Below are 24940 nucleotides of genomic sequence, written 5' to 3'. Positions count from 1 at the left end.
TTTATTTTTTATTTTGGATAGTTCTGTTTTCCAGCACAGTCCTGCCACAGGGTAGGGAAGTTGTGGGTGATTCTTTAGAGCCTCTAAAAGCCTTGTCTTGACTATAAGATAGTGTCTCCATACAAGAAAATTCCACCCTCCTGTCACAAACATGAGATCCTTACACATGCTTTATTACAACACAGTGTAAGCAGTTGTCGCCAGTGTGTAATAGGTGTGGCAGTGTTTAAAACGAGGAATCCACAGGCAGAAGGCTAATGATGTTAGACTTAATGAAAGTTTAAAAAGGCGCAGTGTAAACAGCCTTCTTCTCTGGCTCTCCACTCATCTACAAAGAAATGAAGCTCACAGGGGTTAGTTAGATAACATCTTGAAAGGGCCTGTGTAATTATCAATATACTGTAATGCCTTTCACACAACTGCTAAGAAATACTATTGACAACATTTAATAACATAGCAAAACAACTTCAGTTACAGTGTTGTTTTACTACATTAATCATGTTCTTGTTTTTTGGGGTTTTCTTTTGCTGCTGCTGCTCCCAAAGGGTGAGGGATGGTTTTGCTGGCTGCTGTTTTATTTATAATTATGTATTGTTACATTACTGCAGGCTATGTCTGTAGATTAGATGCTGAAATTGGATTGGAAGTTTCTTTAAAGTCCCTATATGATGTCTAATTTTCAAATGTATGTTTAATTCTTAGGAGACAGTAATAAAACATATAGTATCCTCTGGAATAGCTATGCATTCCAAAATGCATTAAATAGTAGCTCATCATGACCTACATTCACATCATGCATAGATTAGCATATCCTAAGAAATGGTAAGGCAGTTCCATGAAAATATAGCCTCCTTCAATGAGCTCGTGAAGGGCATACCAGCAAACAGACTTCAATAGTCAGTCAGTTCATTTAGTTAACCTAATATGAACAATAAGCTAAATGGTTTTATTAATTTAAAAAATAAACCCTTATTTGAAAACCATGTCCTGAAAATAAATGTCATCTTACTTAAAATAAAAAGAGATGTTTTTAACATGTGCTTGCCCTTTACACATGTGACCTAATTGCAATGGTTGAAACTGTATTTGTATTAGTCAAGATGAAATATAATGTTAGACAAAGACACTGGAATGGCTTTTTTTTAATGTATACCAGTCTATGAAAGAATTAGCATCCACATTTCACCACTCCTGCTATCTTCAAATAGAATCCATGCAAAATATGACTTAAAACTGCTGTGGAGTTTGAATCCTATTACAGCTTGAACTCTGTCTAACTGAAAAAGACTGCAGACTTCTCTCAATTAGCCATAACAGAATTAAACGATGATATGGAATGGGAGATTAAAATAGCAAGGAATTTTGGCAGACACCTGCTACAAGCACTAAATGAATTTTATAAAGTCTGGGTTGTAGCCTTGTAAAATGAACATGCATTTCAAATTCAAAGTAAGACTCTTCTGTACTACTAATAGATGCTGCTGCCAAGAAATCATAAGTTAGAAACATCTGTGTGGCATAGAGAAGGAGGAGATACTGTATTCGAGGTAAACTTTTGTTTACCTAAACTTTTGCTGTTACTAATCCTGCCAGCAAGCACAAACAAACATATAAAAGCAGTGATCTGAAAACACAAAAGAGGATCAAATTGAAAACAGTATGAACTTATACAAACTTATAGAAACTTCTCCTTTAGTTAAATGTGTCTTAGAAGTTACTTAATGTTTTCTGCATGCTTTCATAAGTACAGCTTAGACAACTCCACCATGCTTATACGTGCCTCATTATACACCTGGAAATGTTTGCTTTTTGAACCAGATGCAATTGATTCTTGGCACTCGAGATAAATAAAGTGATGATAAGTGATGGGCTCCTCAGATGTCTAGATATGCATCTAGACATATATTTGTCATTAAATGCACTGCATTGCAACCACAAGTAATCAAATGAAGGAAGAACTGCTATTCATTTTTTTTGCTCTGCTCTCCATGGGAGATCGATAACCATGACTTTGACAAATTCTGACTACGACATTGTAGTTAAATTGTCTTTTCAGTACTATCTGTAGCCGTTACAGCTATTTCTTTATTTTAGTTGAAAAAACACCTTTCAGGAGGGCCTCACTCATAATAAAAACTAATTCTCCATACAGAATTGTGTGTTAATGTTATGGTCTTAACTCTTTAGCCTAACCTAAATTATTTGTTAATTATTTAAAAAAACCCATTTGAGTTAAAGCTGTTAGGTTTTAATACAGTTCATTCTTTGTGTATGACAGAGAAAAGAAAAAGAATTGCATGTCTGAAAGTAGCCTCATGAAACAGGGCTTTTCAATAAGGGTGGTCAATAAGTTAAGAATGAAGTACATTAATGCTTAAATCCTTCGTTTGGAGGGTTTTTTTAGGATAGAAAAAAAAGGAAATCTATTCTAATACCTGCTCCTCAAAAGAGCAGCTGTCTTAATCCAAGTAAAACCTATGAAAGTGGTTACATCAAATCAGAAACATAGCAACTTTCCAGGTTTAAACCATGCATCACAAAGAAAGCTCCACTTTTACTTTGTGATGAGCCAAAACGAGGTATACAATATTTCCTCTATGAAAGAACAAGCCACTGGGGTAAATAACAGAGCTGTAGAGTTTAAAAGCAATGACATGTATACCTCCTAAATCCAGTCTGTTCAAAAGAGAAGCCCAAGACCTCTTTTCTTTAAGAGACACCAATCGTATTTGTAAAATACCTTTGGGTGGTATAAGTCCAAAGCATAGCGCAGAAGCCTTTTAATGCATCACCATGTGTTCCATAATCACATATCAGGGTTAAGGATGTGATCTGATTACCAGATCACAGAAAAAAGGATAATCTTAGCCATTGCTGACTGTCAATAGTAAAGGCTCACTTTGATCTCTTTTTCTATAAGAAGTTGTTTGACCATGTAGAAATCCAGAGCAACAGGGGTAAACAAGCGCACTGTGTAGAGTCTGCTGTGGGCAAAGTGGTTTATTTATTCAATTAGCAAACTAGACAATTGCGTTTTCAGAACAAAATTTAAAGCATGCCCTATGGCTCACCTTACTTTAGGTGCTCTATTACAAAAAAATCGCGGAAAAGAGATCTTGAAATTATGCTATTTCAATAGGTTTGAGGTGGGGTTTATAGTTTGTTAACCCTCACTATAATTTAGTTAGCACACATTTCTAGGATGGATATCCATCAATTTAAATAAGGAATTATATTATACCTTAAATGCATAGGAAATAAACGCTAGCCGATATCGTTCATCAATCAATAATTAATGTCAATAAAACAATTACCATCCAAGCTATCGACAATTAATTTAGCCACAGCTAATGTGGAAACATTTGCAATAGATATAATCCTTCCCTCATGGATAAGCTTAGTTAGTTGTTGATATTTACAGCTTGGCTTCTGGTGTGGTGTGGATACAACAGCTCGAATTGCAACGCATCCAGATGATGTTTTGCTCCCATTAAAGTCATTCATCACAAATTAACACACACTATCCCTGGGTTGTAATGTTTTTTAATGTGTGGAATGTATTCTGTATGATGAATGCAAACAGTTTAACAGCCTGCCAATATGTGTTCTTGTTTTTGTTCTCATTAGCCAAGAATATCAATTATCAATTAAATTTATTTTGGTGTTGTAGAATATAATCTGTATCACTTATGACTTGACAGTTTTTTTTTTTTTTTAGCGAGACAGCTACATTACAATTAATAAATATTAGTCAACAAAGGTGTAAGCCATTTTACGAAAAATCGACCTGAATTCAGCAAATCCATTTAAAGCTTTTCACAGGCTCCTCTGAAGTTTAAAGTGTGCCTCCCCAGAGGACTGGCAGGCCAGTAGGTTAATTAGAAACCTTAATGCTCTGCTTATTGAAAGCTGTCCAGACCACTGTGACTAAAAATCGTTTCATACTGACAGATGCAAAGATCCATCCAGGTAGAATCCTGTGATATACATCACAAAGCTCCTAAAATTATCCTAATTGAGCTCCACCAGGCCTTGTATCCAGGGGGGCCTCGTTAATAATTTTATGAGGAACAGGTTTGAATCATCCCCTATTAAACAACAAAATACAGACCTGTTTTTTTCACAATTCAGTACGACTTTTGGACCTGTTCTGTTTGCCCATCATTTAAAACAGAAATATGCTACTCAAGTAGTAGGTTTGATAGAATTATCCTACGTATTGGGAAATAAAGCAATCTGATTGAATTCTCCACCCCAGTAATCTGAAATAGTGGTGTATGGGTCATTTGTATTTCTGGAACATTCTATTGGATTCAAAAAAAGAGCTGCTATATGAATCATATTGAATAATAAAATTGAATAATAAAATAAAGATATAATGTGTGTGTGTGTGTGTGTGTGTGTGTGTGTGTGTGTGTGTGTATATATATATATATATATATATATATATAGATATATATATATATATATATATATATATTCAAATTCAAAGTTAATTATAAAGGCTTTCTCTACAGTGTATAAGTTTCATGAACATCATCGGGTAGATAAAGCTATGGTGAACAGGGTCCTTTGTTTTGAAGTGGACTAACCAGGCACAACATATTGCACTTTGCAAACTGTTAATACAAAGGAGATAGTTTATGGTTCCTTTACCTTGTGGATATTGTTTGGCGTATGTCTGGCAGTCTGTGGTTCCTCGTGGAAGGAGCTGGTGAAGGGGTGCGGCGGGCAGGGCAGCTGAGGTGTGAAGTAGTGCGCTCCAGCCTGTCCCTGCTGCTCTCTGCCTCTCCTTTCCCGCTTGTCAAGATGCTCCCTCATCAGCTGCATGCGGAGTCCCAGTTGTGAGGGGAACATCACCTTTCCCGTCGGTCCACTGTCCATTGAGCTGAAAACAGCCAAATACAGAATCAAATTTAAATATATGAGATTTCAACTCTGTGGGGGTTAATATAATTGGTTTTATATGTGTGTACAGCGTCCTAAACATAATTGTTAAACTGACAGGGGGGGTTGTTTGTTTTCATAATGGTTCATTTGCAGTGGGTCTTAGGTACAGAGTGTTTGAAACTGCTGCACCACCTTTTTAAAAATACAATTAAAAAAAAGACTTGAGTTGCAGCCATTTTCTTCAAAGTCTGAACCCACTGTATATGCGGAGCTCATTCTATGAACAGCATGGTATGAAGAAAGGGCTTTGTTAAACTTCATTTGGAGGTGATTGCAAGACAGCAAGTAGCTTTCCGTGACTCATACATGCCTGAATAACCTTCTTTTAAAAGAACATTCTTATTAGATATTAAAGTGGAACAATTTGGGATACTAATGTAACCTTTTCCTTAGTAATGATTTTTGATAGCAACATACAGCTTTCCACGCCATATTTTGTATTAATTAAAATTAATCCACAGTTACAGGGTCTGTGTCCTACTGTGCGCCTTTAAACAGGCAAAAACTCCAACACCTAAAACCAATTAAGACACAGCATGTCCTGTGTACAGCATATAGTCAAACCAGCTTACAGCTTCTTAAGGAAACACCTGAGGTAAATATACCAGTGTAATATGCAGTATAGAAAATCAAGACAATCAATTTAACATCTTAACATCAACTATATGTTTGCAACACATTACATTGTAAATAATAAATCATTATCTTAACTGGTCGCATAATACATTTATAAAACAAAAAAAATAGCAGAAAAAAAACAGTAAGGTTCCAAGTGGTTCATCCAGTAAAGGCACCGTTGCGGGGAGCTGGAAGAGGGTCTGCAGAGACACTCTGTTGGGGAGCTGGAAGAGGGTCTGCAGAGACACTCTGTTGGGGAGCTGGAAGAGGGTCTGCAGAGACACTCTGTTGGGGAGCTGGAAGAGGGTCTGCAGAGGCATGCTGTTGGGGAGCTGGAAGAGGGTCTGCAGAGACACTCTGTTGGGGAGCTGGAAGAGGGTCTGCAGAGGCATGCTGTTGGAGAGCTGGAAGAGGGTTTGCAGAGACACTCTGCTGGGGAGCTGGAAGAGGGTCTGCAGAGACACTCTGTTGGGGAGCTGGAAGAGGGTCTGCAGAGACACTCTGTTGGGGAGCTGGAAGAGGGTCTGCAGAGGCATGCTGCTGGGGAGCTGGAAGAGGGTCTGCAGAGACATAAAAAAAATTAACAATTTTAATATATTGTAGAGGGGCATCACATAGGGCAAGGCAATCCACATACAGGCAGAGGGCGGGAGTGAACCCGGGACCTCTCGCACTAAAACATAGCGCCGATATCACTGTACCTGGCAGTAATGGAATATACCACTGAAGGCATCACTTAAAAAAACAAAACAAAACAAAAAAAACATCATGATGCAATAACTGAAAGAGATTTTCAAATAATCAAACATTCTGAAGCCCTGAACCCTGCACAGCTGTTGGTCTTGTGAGTAAAGTTTGGTTTAACGTCCAATTAGATTTTGGACGCAGGGGAAAAGAAACAGACAACGCACCAAGCAGTGACAATATCCATGGTAACCCACTCCCTCTCGTACCTTAATCCTTTATTATAAAAGATGTCTCAAAATTACCACTTGGCGGTTTATGTGCACAAACAGCATTACCTTCAAACAGAAGCAGTGGCAGCTTATTCCACTGTGAGTCATTGTGACTCAAAACCTGTGCACAAATTCGGCTTCTGTTGACCACTTTTGATTAATAGTATCACAAGGATAGAAAAATAAAAATAAAAAAAAATACAAAATAAGAGCAGCATTTATATACTATTAAGTTAAATATAATGATAATAATTCATAGTACTGGCAAGCAATATATATATATATATATATATATATATATATATATATATATATATATATATATATATATATATATATATATATATATATATATATATATATATCTATTGAAGTCATAAATGTTGATACAAAGTTCTGAAATGCTTATTCAATAGAATTCCAAAGCGTACTCACTAATACATGTCTTTCAGTGTTTCCACATCACAGTTATTCCACTGCCACAGTGGTGCGCTTGCTTCATTTTTAGGTATGTTTTCACGAGTCCCGCTAGCCATTATTATGGACCCCCAGAAATGTTAGTAAAATGAAAAACAGGTTAGTAATCCTAAAATGGGAATCCTTTACATATCCTCCCTTCCATGTCGTAAACTTCACTTTGGACATGAACTATGTATAAATCACACTGGTTTGGAAAGGCACTTCCTGTAGCTAATTGGCTATCACAGATAGGTCTTTTCTGTGTTTAATGAATGATATACATGGCCCTTCTTAGACAAGAGGATAAGGGGGGGTTTGAATATGAGAATGACAATACAGAGGGAGACATAAAACTTGGCAGATTAGGCCAAACTCCCAGGCCCTGCTTATTGTCTGTTTAAGTCTGCTATTAAGACACAGAGCATCAATCCATAGAAAAAAGGATTAGACTTTTCCACAGGATAATCAACAAACACGGCTAGTCTTTGTGGGAACTGTTACTTCAGCCTACTCCTCCAGTCTATATGGATTTGCTTGAAATATCAATTGTCATGGCTCATCAGTATGCAGCATTGAAAGTAAAACAGAAAGGGAGATTTCGGCTTTGTAAAAACATTACTTTGAAAACAAACAGACCAAATACACGAACAGTCTCTTAACAAGGTTGCGGGGCAGCACAGACACTGGGCAGTAACCATGGTTTGAACCTTAGATGCAAGGTAATTGGCAAGCCTTGTGTACTCTGTCTCTTTAATTCCTTTTACTATGCAGTGCAAGCATTCTTTAATAGTGTGCTGGGTGCAGACTGCAGTTTCTGCTTAATTGCCATAAAAGCCAGTGGTAGATTTTCTAAACAAATAAAGCTTTATGCATCAGTTTCCACTATCTGAGCAAAAAAATATAGCAGAAGATGCTTTACACTCATTTTGGTTGTGAAAGGAACCAAAACATTTCCATTGTGTAATATTGTCTTAAAGTGGCTAGCAAAATACTACAGCGTAACCTGTTGTGCATGTCCACTGTCTACAGTACATTGGCCTACAATGAGCAATTTTGAAAGAAAACCATGTTGAGGTAAACATTTATCATTTAAAAGCATATCTGTTGCTACACTAGATTGAAGACAATTCTCAGTTTGCTGTCCTTACTTTGAGGCAGTCTGTTACTATTTCACTGCCTTGGTCATTCCATCTCAGCAGTGTCTTCTGGGTCAAATGGCTGCAAAGCATGTAGTCTATAGGGGAAATAGCTTGTTGGTTAATGACAAGAAAGAAGGTGTTGAAGTGGAGACAATGTCACTCTGCTATGTTAGCCTACCTGCAAGCAAGCACATGCAAACAGATATTATTTAACCTTTGTATACTATGAAAAATCATGTTTGTATAAGAAAAACACATGCTTGCTGTAATATGTGTTTCTATTAACCCTGCATATTTGAGACCTACATATAGCAAATGAAAGTGCATAAGTGGTTTATTGAGTGATTTTGTCTAGAGTGTATGGTGTGTCAGTGAGTGGAGGTGCGAGGATAGCCATGACCGTACAGTTCAGTGATCCACAGTATAAACACTCAGGCTTCACACCACATTGTGGGTCATCACTATTCATGTAATATTTGTTTAGAAGAATAACCAATTCTTCTACCTGTAAAACTTGATTCTGGAAATGTATAGTCCTTACACTAAGATTAAATATGTGTGCAATTGAGACTTAACACACAAATGAGAAGCACGCATTAAAAAGAGTAAGAAGGTGTATATAACAATTCTGGATAGTAAAAACTATTAAAAGCATTTTCGAAAGCTGGTTGATCTGCAGGCATAAAAAAGGGCCTCACAAAGAAAATAAAGCCTTCCAATTAGGGGCTAATATATTAGAAACTAACTATGATAAAACATTTTAAAAAATACAAAAACATTTAAAATGTTTAAAACATGGTCTACAGGAGCACTATGAAGCAAAATTCCCAGGCAAAATTTTTAATAATGCATGGAACAGAACAAGCAAGGATGTTAAAAGGAGATTTGAGAAAGCCTACATCCTAAAAAAATGATGAGTTGCTGGTACTAGCTCCTATTAACTATCTTCTTGAGAATGACCTTCCTGCCAACTTGGACCGTCTTGAGACATTTTTTATCTCGAAGTGGTTGAAAGTCACCAAGTGACAATCTCCCTCAAAGCGTCCTAGCTAGCGTTCCTTGAAAGACTTGTAAGCTATAAGGACTCTTAAATCATAGAAGAAATTCAGTCGCTTCAATTTGGTTTTTCAACTTCACAGGCACTGGGTATCTGTGAACAAAGTTCTAAGAGGACAACAAAATGAGCATTGTTCTCCCCTGGAACATGGTTCAGAAGTTGCACTTCAGCTGTGAGGACAGTTTTTTTCTTGTTTTTTTTCACTTTAGAAACAAGAAGGCTACGTTGTTCTTGAGGAACTTTGAAAGTAGTGTTACAGTCTGGTGACCTGTTCTCATTAAAACATTCCCATTGACAGCTCTCTGCATGGTGCCATGTAACTCCAGCAGCCATGAACTCATTTGGACTCTTATTTTGATCATACACTGCTGAAAAGACTAAACAATATGTTTCTCTTACAACACACATATGTCTTTCAGCGGCTCATCAGGCTTTGTTACTTGCCTTTCAAGTAAAAGCACCTATTTATATGCTCTTTTCACCACCAAGTCTCTTTTTGTCCTCTGTGCCTCCTGCAAAGCTAGCAGTCAAACTCTTCAGCAAAACCTTTCACAGCTAAAGACCTGAATCAGTGAGCAGCGACAATAGCATGACTGAGATAGAAAGGATAGAATCCGGAGACAAGCTATAAATCATTTATAAACTCCATATACTGGCAAATGTTTGAATGGTATGTGTTTTTCTTTTTCCCTTTTAAATATATTTTGTCATTTCCAATATAAAATCAGTCATTAAACTAAAACAACATTCTTTGGAGAGGCTGAGTAGCTCAATAGACTGACAGTAGGATTAAGCCTCTCCCTGATGGGTCCTCATCCAATTTCAGTCCACATCAGATTGGAAACACAACTGGAATAAGGTTTGGTGGTCTCAGCCCAGTTCCTTTCAGTTGCTATCATAATAACGCTTACTCTCATAAAATGTAATGTCCTCACAGTCAGTTTCAAGTGTGCCATAGTGCTCCTGAAAGAATGGAGCAATCGAGTACATGTAGCTTGATTCAATGCTCATTTAGCCCTGGGCCTCTTCAGGTGCAAAGACTGATGTGGGTGTTCAGTTGTACAGTAGTTTGCCACTGTGGACCTTATAGCTATACTGATAAAGGGCTAAGCTGCGATAACCAACTCTATGAACGCGTATTGTTTCAATCCAGAGCAGATACATAATGTTCTGGACCACAGTCTATACAATTCATACAGAACAATTGGCCAAAATGGTTTAATAGACCAATTAAAAAATAAATAAATCAGAGAAAAAAGGCACTTTACAGAATGTTTAAAGGGGACCAAGAACAAAGTTCACAGAAAGAGTACTTGGAACTGCAAACGCAAGTCAAAAAGGAAGTTAGAAAGGCCAAGAGAGAGATAGAAATGAACACTGCCAAGGGGGCTAAAACCAATTCCAAAAAGTGTTTCCAGCATTATAACAGCAAAGGAACATTCAAGGAGGAAGTAAAATGTCTAAAAGATACAAATGGCAAAATTACAAAGGAGGATTTGGACAACATGCCACACTTGTCAACCTCTTCCTATCCAGTTTTAAATAGCATAACAGAGGCAGAAGTGTTAAAGGGACTAGGAGCTCTTAAATTAAACCGGATGAGTTCCTCCCAATAGTACTCAAAGAAATGAAAGAAGTTATTTACAAACCACTAACCAAGATCAAACAACATTCTCTTGACACGGGATGTATCGACAGACTGGAGAATTGCAAACGTAATACCAAACCACAAAAATGGAGACAAAACCGAACCAGGTAACTACAGACCAATAAGCCTGACTTCTATTATATGTAAACTTATAGAAACTATAGTAAGATCCAAAATGGAAAATGACCTATATGGTAACAGTATCCTGGGAGACAGTCAGCATGGTTTTAGGAAAGGGAGATCGTGTTTAACTAACCTGTTTGATTTTTTTGAGGATACAACATCAATAATGGCTAATTGCAAAGCCTATGACATGGTTTATTTAGCTTTTGTCAAAGTCCCACATAAAAGATTAATTCTCAAACTGAACACAGTAGTGATTCAAGGAAATGCATGCACATGAATTAGGGAGCAGTTAACATGTAGAAAACAAAAAGTATTGATTAGAGGAGAAACCTCAAAATGGAGCGAGGTAACCAGTGGAGTACCACAGGGATCAGTATTAGGTACTCCGCTATTCCTACATTAATGATTTAGATTCTGGTATAGTAAGTAAACTTGTTAAATTTGCAGATGACACAGAAATAGAAGGAGTGGCAAACATGTTGCAGCAGCAAAGGTCATTCAAAATTATCTAGACTGGGCAGACGCATGGCAAATGACATTTAATTTAGAAAAGTGTAAGGTACTGCACGCAGGCAATACAAATGTGAATTGTAAATACCATATAGGGAGATATTGAACTTGAAGAAGGAATCTATGAAAAGATCTAGTTTATGTTGACTCAGAAATGGCTTCATCTAGACAATGTGGGGAAGCTATAAAAAAAAGCCACAAAATGCTCGGATATATAGTGAAAAGTGTTGAATTTAAATCAAGGGTAGTAATGTTAAAACTTTACAGTGCATTAGCATCTAGAATAGTATGTTCCGTTCTGGTCACCTTGCTAAAAAAAAAAAGTAAAAAAAAAAAAAAAAAAAATGATATTGCTGCTCTAGAAAGAATGTGATTGGAATTATTCCAGGTTTAAAAGGCATGGCATGTGCAGACAGGCTAAAAGAATTGAATCTATTAAGTCTTGAACAAAGACGACTACACAGCGATTAGAATTAAGCATTCAGAATTATAAAAGGTGTCACAATGTCGACAGAGGGGACTTTTTCGACCTGAAAAAAGAAACAAGGACCAGCGGTCACAAATGGAAATTAGATAAAGGGGCATTCAGAACAGAAAATAGGAGTCACTTTTTTTACACAGAGAATTGTGAGTGTCTGGAACCAACTCCCCAGTAATATTGTTGAAGCTGACCCTCTGGGATCTTTGAAGAAGCTGGTTGATGAGATTCTGGGATCAATAAGCTACTAACAACCAAACAAGCAACATAGGCCGAATGGCTTCCTCTCATTTGTAAACTTTCTTATGTTCTAATTCACAGGGTTCACAGAATCTGCCAATACCCAATTCCTTTGGCGTTACTGTTGCCACCTCTTAAAGGGCTGAGCAAGAATGTAGTAGGTATTTTGATGCATGCATATTTATTGTTTGATGCAGTAAAACTACCGGGTGGATCAAACAGGGTCTATGTTTCTTCTAACTTAACATTGTTTATTTATTTATTTGTCCATATACTTTCTTTTTGCATGTTCATTTGTTTTAGAAAATAAAAAATAGTAAAAATGTATGTGGTATACACCTAGCCTTTAACAAATTGGACATTTATAGATATTAATGGCAAACTGAAATGTTTCCAGATGTGTTTTTATGCTTTAATTTCTGTGTATATATACAGTTCTGGAAAAAATTAAGAGACCACTGCAAATTTTTCTTAAATCAGCATCTCTACATGTATGACAGCCATTCCATTCCAGTGTCTGTTGAATTCCAACACAGGCACACCTCATTCTACTGAATGAGGTACTGATTAGGGATTACTGATTAGTACTGAACCAAATCTTATTTAACGAGGAAAAGTATAAAAACCACCCCTGTGGTCATCACTATCCTCTTGCAATAGGACCAGCTGGATGGCAAAACAGTGTTAGTAGTACCTCAAAAGTAATTGGAATAAAAAAATAACTACTGACCATGCCCAAAGAGTTGAAAAGGAAAGTTTTGAGTGAGGAAAAGAAGGGTTCAGTTCTGGCTTTACTGGCAGAGGGATACGGTGAGCGTCGGGTTGCTTCCATCCTTAAAATTTCAAAGATGGCGGTTCATAAGAACAAGGTCAAGCAGCACACATTGGGGACAACAAAGCTACAGACCGGCAGAGGGCGAAAACGACTCTCCACTGACCAGGATGACCACCAACTCATTCAAATGTCACTCAGCAACCGTAGGATGACATCAAGTGACCTACAAAAAGAATGGCAAATGGCAGCTTGGGTGAAGTGCGCGGCGAGGAAGGTTCGAAACAGGCTCCTAGGGGCAGGGCCGAAGTTGTGCAAAGCTAGAAAAAAGCCCTTCATCAATGAGAAGCAAAGAAGAGCCAGGCTGAGGTTTGCAAAAGACCATAAGGATTGGACCGTATAGGACTGGAGTAAGGTCATCTTCTCTGATGAGTCCAATTTTCAGCTTTGCCCAACACCTGGTCATCTAATAGTTAGACAGAGACCTGGAGAGGCCTACAAGCCACAGTGTCTCGCACCCACTGTGAAATGTGGTGGAGGATCGGTGATGATCTGGGGGTGCTTTAGCAAGGCTGGAATCAGGCAGATTTGTCTTTGTGAAGGACGCATGAATCAAGCCAAGTACAAGGTTGTCCTGGAAGAAAACTTGCTTCCTTCTGCTCTGACAATGTTCCCCAACTCTGAGGATTGGTTTTTCCAGCAGGACAATACTCCATGCCACACAGCCAGGTCAATCAAGGTGTGGATGGAGGACCACCAGATCAAGACCCTGTCATGGCCAGCCCAATCTCCAGACCTGAACCCCATTGAAAACCTCTGGAATGTGATCAAGAGGAAGATGGACGGTCACAAGCCATCAAACAAAGCCGAGCTGCTAGAATTTTTGCACCAGGAGTGGCATAAAGTCACCCAACATCATTGTGAAAGACTGGTGGAGAGCATGCCAAGATGCATGAAAGCTGTAATTGAAAATCAGGGTTATTCCACCAAATATTGATTTCTGAACTCTTCCTAAGTTGAAACATTAGTATTGTGTTGTTTAAAAATGAATATGAACATATTTTCTTTGCATTATTCGAGGTCTGACAACACTGCATCTTTTTTTTTTATTTTGACCAGTTGTCATTTTCTGCAAATAAATGCTCTAAATGACAACATTTTAATTTGGAATTTGGGAGAAATGTTGGCAGTAGTTTATAGAATAAAACAAAAATGTTCATTTTACCCAAACACATACCTATAAATAGTAAAACCAGAGAAGCTGATAAATTTGCAGTGGTCTCTTAATTTTTTCCAGAGCTGTATATATATATATATATATATATATATATAGATATATGAGCTTAACATGCAGCCTACAGCACTCAGTATTCCCAGGTGGTCTCCCATCCAAGTACTAACCAAGCCCAACATTGCTTTGCTTAAGCATTGCATGGTAAGTTCGATTTGAAGAGCTTTTTGTCGTCAGAGACGTTGCCCAGGGGTCACTACGAGGAAGTAGCTCTTCTTGACCCCCTAATTTCTGTGTGTGCCTGTTTATAAATGTGTACTACTTGCAGTTTCAAATGTAAACACCAGATGTCCCCATAACACCATCAGCGTCTGCACAACAGATTTTTTTTTTTTTTTTTTTTCTGGTCGGAAATATATCAACACAGAAAATACAAAATACAGAATTTATATTAATAATTCGTTACTCTGGCAATGGTTCTTCTGTTTTGTGTTTATTATAGTGATAAACAATAGTACCGAAACAGTGTATCTTAACTTCATAAACTGAATCAGAAGATACACACTAGTGTAAAAAAGAAACGGGCTTGCAGGGTCAGTCGTGTTACAATTGTTGTCTACCTAGGTTTATTTTTTTACTACAACTGGTTAGTATAGTATTTCAAAATAACTATTTGGTGAAAAAAACAAAAATGAGAAATAAAGATTTTCAAGTTGGAAGCTATATCCTCTAAGTGGCAGCAATATCATTGAATACAAGCTGAAATAATATTTGCTAAATAGATCTACATATCCCAAATTAAGACTGAATTATATTTATTCCCTCTGTGTTTCGTGAAACTTAGGTTTTTGCAATAAATAAATAAATAAATAAAGTTTATTTTATTGTGGAGGAAATTTGAAAAGGTCATCTATATTACGACTTAAATATTATTTAAACGAATCTCATGTATATTCCTGGTTTATTACCTGCCAAAAGTTGATGTAAATACCCGATATATGTTTATGCACAGTCACGGTGAGGTCTTCATTAAAATATATATTATTCAGTGGGTGTCAGTTGCTGACATTTGCTGTTGAATGATACACGTACTCCCACACCCAAAATCAAGTATTATCTAATAAACCGCTTAGAAAAAGAGCATTTTTCCTGCCTTGTCATCCTGTCAGTCACAGTAGGTTCCTTGTATTTGTCTTTCTGTAGATCTGTGTAACCCATATCACTATATTGTATCAAAAATGTGTCAACCGAAGTTGTATCCAGTACAGAGATAATTCTGCTGATAAACTAGTCTGTCGCAAAGTGTAGTAAAACCTAGAGAAACGCTGGCAAATGGTAACGATAAAAATTCACAATGCATGCATGTGAGAACAACAAAGATACCGTTCTACAAGGGTGACCATAGCCCCCCCTTATTGCTGAGCAAAAGTAATGTGAGCATGAGTCATGCGGTCATATGTCTCTCGACTCCCCACCGCAGCCCACCTTTAAAAGCTTGAACTCGTTACCAAATGAAGCATGTATCAGCCTGGTAATGGATTGGACAGTACAATATGCTACATATGTTATAACAGATTGGAGATGTTTAAAATGTGTTTATGTGACAGTATGTAAAATGTTTAACGCTATATACCATCTCTGGATATGTGGTTATTCCAATGCAAAATAACAATAAACAGAAATACTGTGATAATAAAAAAAGAGGAAGCTGATCTAAATAAAAGCTTTGCAGGGGTATTCCTGCTTTGTCATCCTGTGGTTTTTAAAAGTTTTCACAGCACAACAAAATCCTTCACCTAAAATGCCCCACAAATAGGGTAAAACCATGTTTTCTGTTAACTACTTCTACCTACTTTTCAAAATGGTACAGCATTTGAATATTTAAACAATGTAATCTATTTTAAGTATTTTTAATACTATCAAATAATGTAAACAAATATATTGATATCAACCTGTTTTAACAGAGCTTTAAATATAAACTTCAGTGCTTATCAATTACTTGCTATGCAACTCTATCTGCAGTTACAGTAAACCACGCAACATACCAATAAAAATATGTATCAAAGACTTTGAAACGTAAGACTTTAAATAATGTATATAATTATAATAACTAATATGTGAAAGTATGCGCTAACAGCTAAAATCACTGTGGTGGTATAATTTGTTGTATACATGTAACCCTGCTTGGTGTATTCTTGTGACACATACAATGCAAAACACATGTTTATAGTTTATTAGTCTAATATTTTTACATCTCCACATGCCACCTCCATATGTATTTATAGCAGCCATAGGTTACATCTTCAAAATAGCACAGCTAAATACAGTTTTATTTTGTGAAATCACATCTTTAAAAGTCTTGTCATTTTGACAATTAAAACTCCCTATACTGTAATTTTATATATTATACATATAGTTAAACAACTAAATAGCAAAGCTAATCTTAATGTCTTTTACCGTCTAATATAAACTATTTGATACAAAGACACTTCAGATGACTGTATCTCATCAATATAAGGTTCTGATATATATTCAAAATGAATCACATAGACCCTTCATATTAAGAATATATTACAAAGCAAATCTAGAAACACAAAGAAAAAACATAAAAGAATGCAAGAGAAGTAAGCTTTGTTATAACAACAATAATAATAATAATAATAATAATAATAATAATAATAATAATAATAATAATAATACAGTAACTAATGCAAAGTATGTACGAACATGTCCATAACTTTTAAGAACTATAAGAAATGTATATTATAAAAAATATCAAAAGCATCAAAGTATTGCGGCAGCTTTTTTGTTCAGTCCTGTGGCTTGCTGTGAGTTCATCAGGATTCTCTATCCTGTTCAGCTTGTTCTGTATCAGTGTAGTGAAGACAAGTTCTTCTTTACTATAGTATACTACACACTAAGTAAACCATGCACCTTAGAACATATATAATTCAGCCCATTTATAGCATGCAGAATTGTATTTTTATAAAAGAGTGTGGTGTATATTATAAATAGTACAGTATATATGATAGCTTGTGATATAGGTACAGGTGTGTTTATTTTATTAACTATATCCATGTCCACACAAATAAAATAATTGTTTCCTTAACAATATATATATGTTATATTATAAGGAATTGTTAATATATATATGTATATGTATGTGTGTGTGTGTGTGTGTGTGTGTGTGTGTTTGTGTGTATAGATAGATAGATAGATAGACACAGTACAGTAACAATAAGTATTCCTACAATGTGATTAATAAGTAAAAGGGTTACCTCAAATCGAGTGTCTTAGGGCTGAGGGGAGACTCACATTGTGAATCTTCTAGGTATTCTACATAGCGATATGTCCCTCTGCATTTGGATGTCAGCATTTTGAAGTGAAAGGGCTGATGTATATTTATACATAAAGCAAGACCTATTTCCTCTTTTTGGTTACAGTCTTTTATTTTATTTTTTTTAGTACTTAAAGTTCTGGGTGCAAACAGGAAGTCATTACATCATCAAACTCGATAATGAGAGCAGAGCTTGAGAACTGCTTGCACATATTTCAAATTGTGTTAATACTTGAGGAATTCAAATTGTGTTAATACTTGAGGAATTCAAATTGTGTTAATACTTGAGGAATTCTTAACGTTGGACACTTTCTTTCTATGTTTCTTTTTTTTTTGTTATTCTGTAATTGTATGTTTATTTCAGATGGTCTTACCTGGGTTTATCTAATGGGATGCCATCAGTGCTAATTACAATTAGGCCTACTGATGTCAAAATCTAAATTTGCTTTATGAAGACATGTTTCTTAATGTAGACAATGCTACCTTGAGACCCAGCATTCCATAGTGATCGTTAAATACATTTTCTTGAACTTGAACTCACCACTTAATTCATTCTAGATGTGATTAGATAGTCTGAAATGACAGGAATATTAATACAGTATATTATCATTATTTGTGCTTTACCAAGGAGGGCATCTAATAATACAAACATGTGGATTTTATTGCCTCTTCAGCGAGCATTTGGGAGGAAGAAAAACAAAGGGACATTATACTTTTTATATATAATTTATGTAAGGAAGCTTCTTTTTTTAACTTAAAAATATTCTCCTAGTTGCAAATTTTCATAATGGTACCAGTTATTTCATATGGCTACAGGATTGATTGCTATCAGGGTAACACACAGATACAGTATCAACACAACAGCCCATTCGAAGGTTAACTTTATTACACTTGTCCCATTTTGATTTTGTTTGTTTGTATACCATACCTTCATTTAGCAACACAGTCATCCCTGCCAGCACACCTATTGGAAATGGAAATTTCCCTGCTGAGTACCTATGAGTTGCATTTCTCTATTAACATACAACTGGATTTGTCAGAATGTGCTTGACCACACTGTGGTATATTGAATAGTATCAGTTTATGTAAACAGCTGTCAGTGTTGTCCACCCTATCGCCCTTCCCCTTCTGTAAGGGTTCAGAATGTCAGCTTAACAAGCAGCATGTGTTCTTTTGTATATGTAAATTAAGACTTGAATACAAGCTTTAGCAACTTGCTTTATTTTTGGTAGTAGCTGTTTCATTACATTTTATATTGTAGAATTTACAGACATAAAAAATAAGACAAATATCGAAACAAAGGCTTTGTCTGGAATCAATACACAGAGAGACTGGCAAGTCAGCATTTGTGGTTTTACAATAAAAACACTGGTTTTGATGAGTCATCAAATCATCTGATAGCACTATGCATATGACCATAATAGCGTATTGTTAGAGAAACAAAAAGCATGTAATAAATCAGTTATAACAAGGCAAAAATTAAAAGAGTCCTCAAGTAAATATAGTTTGTCCAATTCTTGATGAAGGCAATAGTCTTATTTAGTTTCTTAAAGTATTGAACCTCAATATATGTTATTGAGTTGTGTAGTCACTTTTTGTGGATACATTATTTGCAATAGAGGTATTTAATACACTGAAAACAGTTTTTGTCACTAATTATGTTAGAAGAGCTTCATAAAATACATTTCAGGTAAAGGCTGAAACATTGGGGACAAAGTGGCTGGAGATGAAATCACAAGATTTTAAAGCTGCAGTCGCCTGCAAATCTATCGGCACAGAAATGAGAAAGTATATAAATATATTTCTGTTATTATGAATCATCCCCACATTAGCAGACAAATCTCCTGGCATTCTGTTGATTCCCAGTTGATTGCTAACTTTGATATAATAGACATGTTCATTCAAACTGAACTTTAAAGCAGCATATGCCATGCTACAGACCAATAAAATATAGAATATTGTTCATACCCCTAGATTGCAATTCTAAACACAATTGACTAAAATAGCATCACATGACCACAAATTGTTTTACCCACAAAACAATTATTGCCCATGATACACTGGTACTTACTGTAACTCTGTTCTCTTTTCAAATATAATATATTTTATATAGCAAGCTCAAAATATTCATGACAGAATATGTCATGTTTACAGTGTTAATTGGACAAAAACTGACAAGAATAGAGCGAAGAAAAATACAGAACAAAAGCAAACAGTATGGGTATATATATTTTTTTAAACCAATGCTCAGTTTTTTCTCATTCAAAATGGTTTTATAAACTAGTATTGTTATTTTTTTAGGTTAAAACTGGAAATATTATTAAAACCCTTATACCTAAAATGAGGTTCATCAATACAAATGGCAATGGACTTACAATTTAATGTCTAACTTTTAGAGTTATCATATAGTGGAAAATACCACTACTGTATTACCTCGTGTAGTATAGTACCATACAGAATTTGTGTTCACTGTGGTTTGGCTTAATAAATGACTCAAGTTAAAACTACAAAAATGACTAAACCGTTGTAGGGTGTACATAAAATGTCTGCTGCTGCTTTAGTTTAACACATTTTAAGTAAATCACAGCAAAGTTGTTTATTTATAATCCCATGTTGAAAATATGAGCTCTATGAAAATCACATGCTGTACATAGCAAGATATAAACAAGGGAACTGTTTTATTAAGAATTCAAGAACTGTAATTCTGCAACATTTACTACCAAAAAGACCTTCACAATACGAGACCAACCTCAATGACTTATTGGTTCATTTATATTTCATTCATTTGTATTATAACCATTGGGCCCACCACATTCTAAATCTTGTGTAAATTACAATACCACCACAACAGAAAAGACACATTGCTGTAGCATACCATTTGAAGGTAATGGGATAGTTTAGCTTTTGCACCTGAATGCAACTTCATTAGATAAGCTTTTAAAAAAAATATCATTAAGAAATAGTGTGGGGAACTAGAAGTTATGCTTCCAGCATCGCCTGCAAACACACCCTATCTGAACCACAAACACTAACACAGAGTGGAAAGTTTAGAATTAGCGCTAACATTTAATACTGAGTTTTACGTTCTGGGCTGTGTTTGGGTTTCTCATCTAGCCAGAAAAATCTCACAGCTTGGGGCTGATCACCCCCGTGATCTGTAGAGATTACCTGTATCTCTATACAACTGGATAGTTTGATACTTCTTTGGGTTCACTTAGTTAAATGAAGCAGCTATAATCTGTAGGATGCCTCTGACTCTTCCTTTCTGGTACTTTTAAACCTCATTTATCAGAAATGTTAACTTACAGATAATGTCACAGATGTTTCCAACCCGGTAGCTGGTTCCATGCAGAGATTTCAAGGCACTTGCTGCTGATTGTCCAACATTCTCCTATAAAAAAAAAATAAAAAAATACAAAAAACAATTGTGTAAGATTACTTCAAACTGTTCAGTTTTACACACAAAAAAACCCACTTTTCTGTGCACTATATGGAATATGGAATAATAGTTTGTTTGCATAACCTAGGTAGTTAGCTTCATCATTTGGAGAACTACGTGTACAATCTTTAAATCTTAACAAGACAATTTGAACAGTATGAAACTATCAAGGAATTGCTCAGACCAGTAATTTAGCTGTTCCAAGCTGCAAATAAGATTTCTGCTGCAAATATAGATTTCTTTCTTTCAGACCTGTTGCTAAATATGGCGCTGAAGGAATTTACTCATGACAGATATGCCTCTGCTGAGTAGAAATAAGTGTAAAGAATGTACCAGTTCTTGGTAGTCAGCAGGTTTGCTGATGAAAGACTTGATCTGGCCATGCTGCTGGATGAAAGTCACCATGTTGTTTGCCTCCACTTCAGACTGAATCAGAGCAGGGGTAGTTACTGGCTCCAGGACCTTTATATAGGAATTAGATGAAGAAAGGTGAGTAGAGGATACACAAGGTGACATGTACTGTCTGGGACCAGACCAGATCCACAGAACACATTATTGAAAGAATGAATTGGCAGTGTGATGAGTGAGCAATACAGGGGTGCTAATGCTGACCAGTGTGGAAGCTTAACAGCATGTGATATGAGAAAAGCTTGAACCACCTCATACATCTGCATGCCACGCAGCTGCTAGTGAAACATTGTAGAAGTCCTACTTGCATTTGTTTCCCCTACTACAGTAAATTTGCACAGGTCTTTAAAGCTTCCTATGGTATTCATTTTGACTGTACAGTGTTTTATAATGTTTAACCAAGGGTGACGAAGTATAATGACATCACTAAGATAATGGAACCACACCCTACTTGTGAAATGCAGGATTTACATTATTGGTTCCATGAGATTCCATACCTATTCAGTTGTCCATATAAACTGAGCAGCAAAAGAAACTTAACACTTATATTTGAGCATCAGAAGAAACTTATATTTGGATAAAATTCACTAGATGTGATCATAAAATGACAAGCTCTGTTTTAGAGCAGGTGCAGTGACTTTTTATTGTGCTGATTAACAATTGACCTCACGAAGATGCTGCAAAATGATCTGTCAATCTTGGGCGGGTGTTGTGACTCTTGGTCTCCCAGTTCATGGCCTGTCATTGACAGAGTGTGTCTGGTTATATTATCTCGCCAGGTTTGAAATTGCTGGCTGTGAGGACCCAAGACAACGAGCCACAGTACGCTGCCCTAGTCCAGCCTCCAACATGCCGATTGCACAAAGGTGCTGCTCTCCTAATAGATGTGGCATATTGTTTGTTTTTTTTTCTGTGATTTTCTTTATTGCTTTTATTCAAGCTTGCAATTCAACACCTGAAATCACTCCATATCCAGTGTCCAATCAACTGTCTCACTAATTAGGTGATTAAGTGCATCTGCTTCAGTCACAGTCACTTAAGTGTGTCATGGTGATTAAAAAGAAACCAAAAACATTTAGTCAATGTCCATCATTTATATACTTTTTTTTCAAAAATAAATGTGATAAGTGATAATAGTGATACATTTCTTTTGATGCTCTGCATAGTTATTCAATTGTTACATGTGTAATAAAGACATGATAGAATTATCTGTAAAATTACTTGTATGGGTCAGTGATACTTTTTATTTTTATTTTTTAAATACAGAAATAAAATACCAGAAAAAGCAGCATCCCAGTTTCTGTTTGGAGCGACTCCAATGCAGCTTCCGGAAGTCCTGGAACGTGTTTTACACCACATATGGTTCTGCAATGAGAATAGGATTCTGCTTTGTAAACCTTTCAAATGGAATTGAGCTAGACATGTCAATATAACGGGTACAATACGGGACAGCTGCAATGTGTAACTGTTTACTGCTCCTCAGATGACTGATTCATCTGTTATGGTAGTAGAATCTGTGCATGTATATTACAAAAAGCTGCCTGTCCTAATTGCTGTTTCGTCAGGTCCTCAGATTCAACGGACTTTGATAGTAGGCTGCCAGTAAGTGCTTGGTTGGCAGGTTCTTCTGATCCAAGCATGCACAGATGAATGGTGTTTTAAGAGGAACAGTCATCAAAGTAATAACTTTATTATGCTCAGGAGAACAGACTTTACTGCACCTGTTGTACTTGCATTGGAGTGAGTGAATGCATAACCATCTGGGTTGGCCAAAATCAGTAAGAAAACATCCATGCTATTCAGCAGAGTTGTGATGGAGGAATCCCTCCCATAGACAGTAGCTATCTAAATTAAAAAAGACTGTTAATTGATGTGGAGGTATAATACTGGTCACTAAAAGAATGGCAGGGGTTATTTCAGTTAAACGTGTCATTTTCTCCATGCAAACATTGTGAGTTACTTAGACAAAATATGGTCCTAAGACACAAAAGATTGTTATCCTTTTTTCTTCTTAACTTCTTATCTGAAAGGATGAAGGAGGCTGTGTGGTCCTGTGGTTAAAAAGACGAGCATTAACCAGGAGGTCCCCATTTCAAATCCCAGCTCAGCCACTGACTCGCTGTGTGACCCTGAACAAGTTACTTAATCTCCTTGTGCTCCATCTTTCGGGTGAGATGTTGTTGTAAGTGACTCTGCCACTGATACAGAGTTCACACACCCTAGTCACATATCTTGTAAAGCGTTTTGTGATTGTAGTCCACTATGAACGGTGATATATAAAGATTATTATTATTAAACCTTGCAGTGGAAGGACACCATCCCTCACTGGAACACCTTTATTTCCAGCAGAATCATCACTTTTGGGCAATGACAGTATATTTGACAGTGTTTGTTTTGAACCTTTGCAATGTTAAAGATGCTGTCCAAAATAAAAATAAAATTAAAATCGAGCAGCAAAACAATGAATTCCACACTCGGGAAATGATATTCTTTGTCAGGCCCTGTTAAGAGTTCCCTCATGTTATGTCTGTTGGAGTTCCTTTCCATTTAAAAGTCCATAAAACCCTTGAAAGTTAAATATTTCCTCTGGGTCGCACAGAAAGACACGGGGCGGTGCAAAGTGATCTGGAGCTGTTTTTGACAGGTACAAGAATATTAATATAAACAGTACACTACATTACTTTTTACCAGGAATACTATAATGAACTTGAACTAACTGTAAATGTTTGTTTACTGTCGAGACTCCAGTAGCCTGAATCACCCATTCACATGCGTTAATACCAGTATCAATCCAAATGGCTTGGCGGTTATATCCTCCAGTGCTAAACTACACACGCCATGTCAGCTTGGGATTGGATAAGAAACATGTGTTTAACTTCAATATTAACTTCTATGTACATGTTTAGGTAAACATTTTTAAGCAGCGTTATCCAGATTTTGAAATGTTGGAGAGTAACTTGTAGCAAAACAAAGGTTCTCTCCTTGTTGGAGGATTGCATTTTTTGGCATTTAGGCAGCTCAGTTTTAAATGATGCATTAAAAAAAAATAGATGAATGGGATGCTCTTGGAAGTGAGCACTTTTTCATACCTTAACAACGTACATAGGGCGACCTTCATATGTTGATCCCATATTGATTTTGGAGATGAGGTTAGGATACTGAGCTACAAGGGTATCCATCCATCCATAGATCTGTGATAAAGACAGCGCTCCTGGGTACTTCAGATCCTCAATTTTTCTCTTTGTTTGCTTTAAAGGTTCCGGTTTATCAAAGTGTACCAGTAAGTGGATTGATTTAATTTGTACAAACAGGTCAGAACTCCCAAATACTTACTGAAGTGTTGGGCACTAAATATGATTAAATATGTCTTGACTGACAGCAACAGTTTAGAAAAAAATCCAATGAAGTGGGAACACTAACTAATTCAACTTTAACTAATTAAACTATTCACAAACTTATTTTATAAAGTCTATGGTCCAGATCAATTTACTTTTTGTTGAGAAAAATTATGACATCCACATTCTCTGGTTTTAAAGAACAGAGTTTGTTAACTATCATTGCGGCCCAGCTGA

At 36.2% G+C, this 24940-nt stretch overlaps 1 protein-coding gene and 1 pseudogene across 2 annotated transcripts in view; both read right to left on the bottom strand.

Annotated features, from left to right (window-relative positions):
* LOC121319952 (transcription factor EC-like) overlaps nucleotides 1–17545 on the bottom strand; it is a 46905-nt gene extending 29360 nt beyond the window's left edge. For both annotated transcript variants that reach the window (XM_041257951.1, XM_041257950.1), the window contains exons 1-2: nucleotides 17463–17545; nucleotides 4657–4888 (exon numbers count right to left, since the gene is read on the bottom strand). In XM_041257951.1, the coding sequence (XP_041113885.1) occupies nucleotides 4657–4884 (228 nt within the window). In that variant the 5' untranslated portion in view covers nucleotides 4885–4888; nucleotides 17463–17545. The remainder of the gene's footprint in view (nucleotides 1–4656; nucleotides 4889–17462) is intronic.
* Nucleotides 5441–24547, bottom strand: LOC121319135 (annotated as a pseudogene).
* Nucleotides 24548–24940: the final 393 nt, after the last annotated feature.

The sequence above is a fragment of the Polyodon spathula genome, chromosome 8 (assembly GCF_017654505.1).
Source record: "Polyodon spathula isolate WHYD16114869_AA chromosome 8, ASM1765450v1, whole genome shotgun sequence".
Classification (NCBI taxonomy): Eukaryota; Metazoa; Chordata; class Actinopteri; order Acipenseriformes; family Polyodontidae; genus Polyodon; species Polyodon spathula.
The sequence above is the reverse complement of the archived record's forward strand: the minus strand, read 5'-3'. Positions and strand labels throughout refer to the sequence as shown.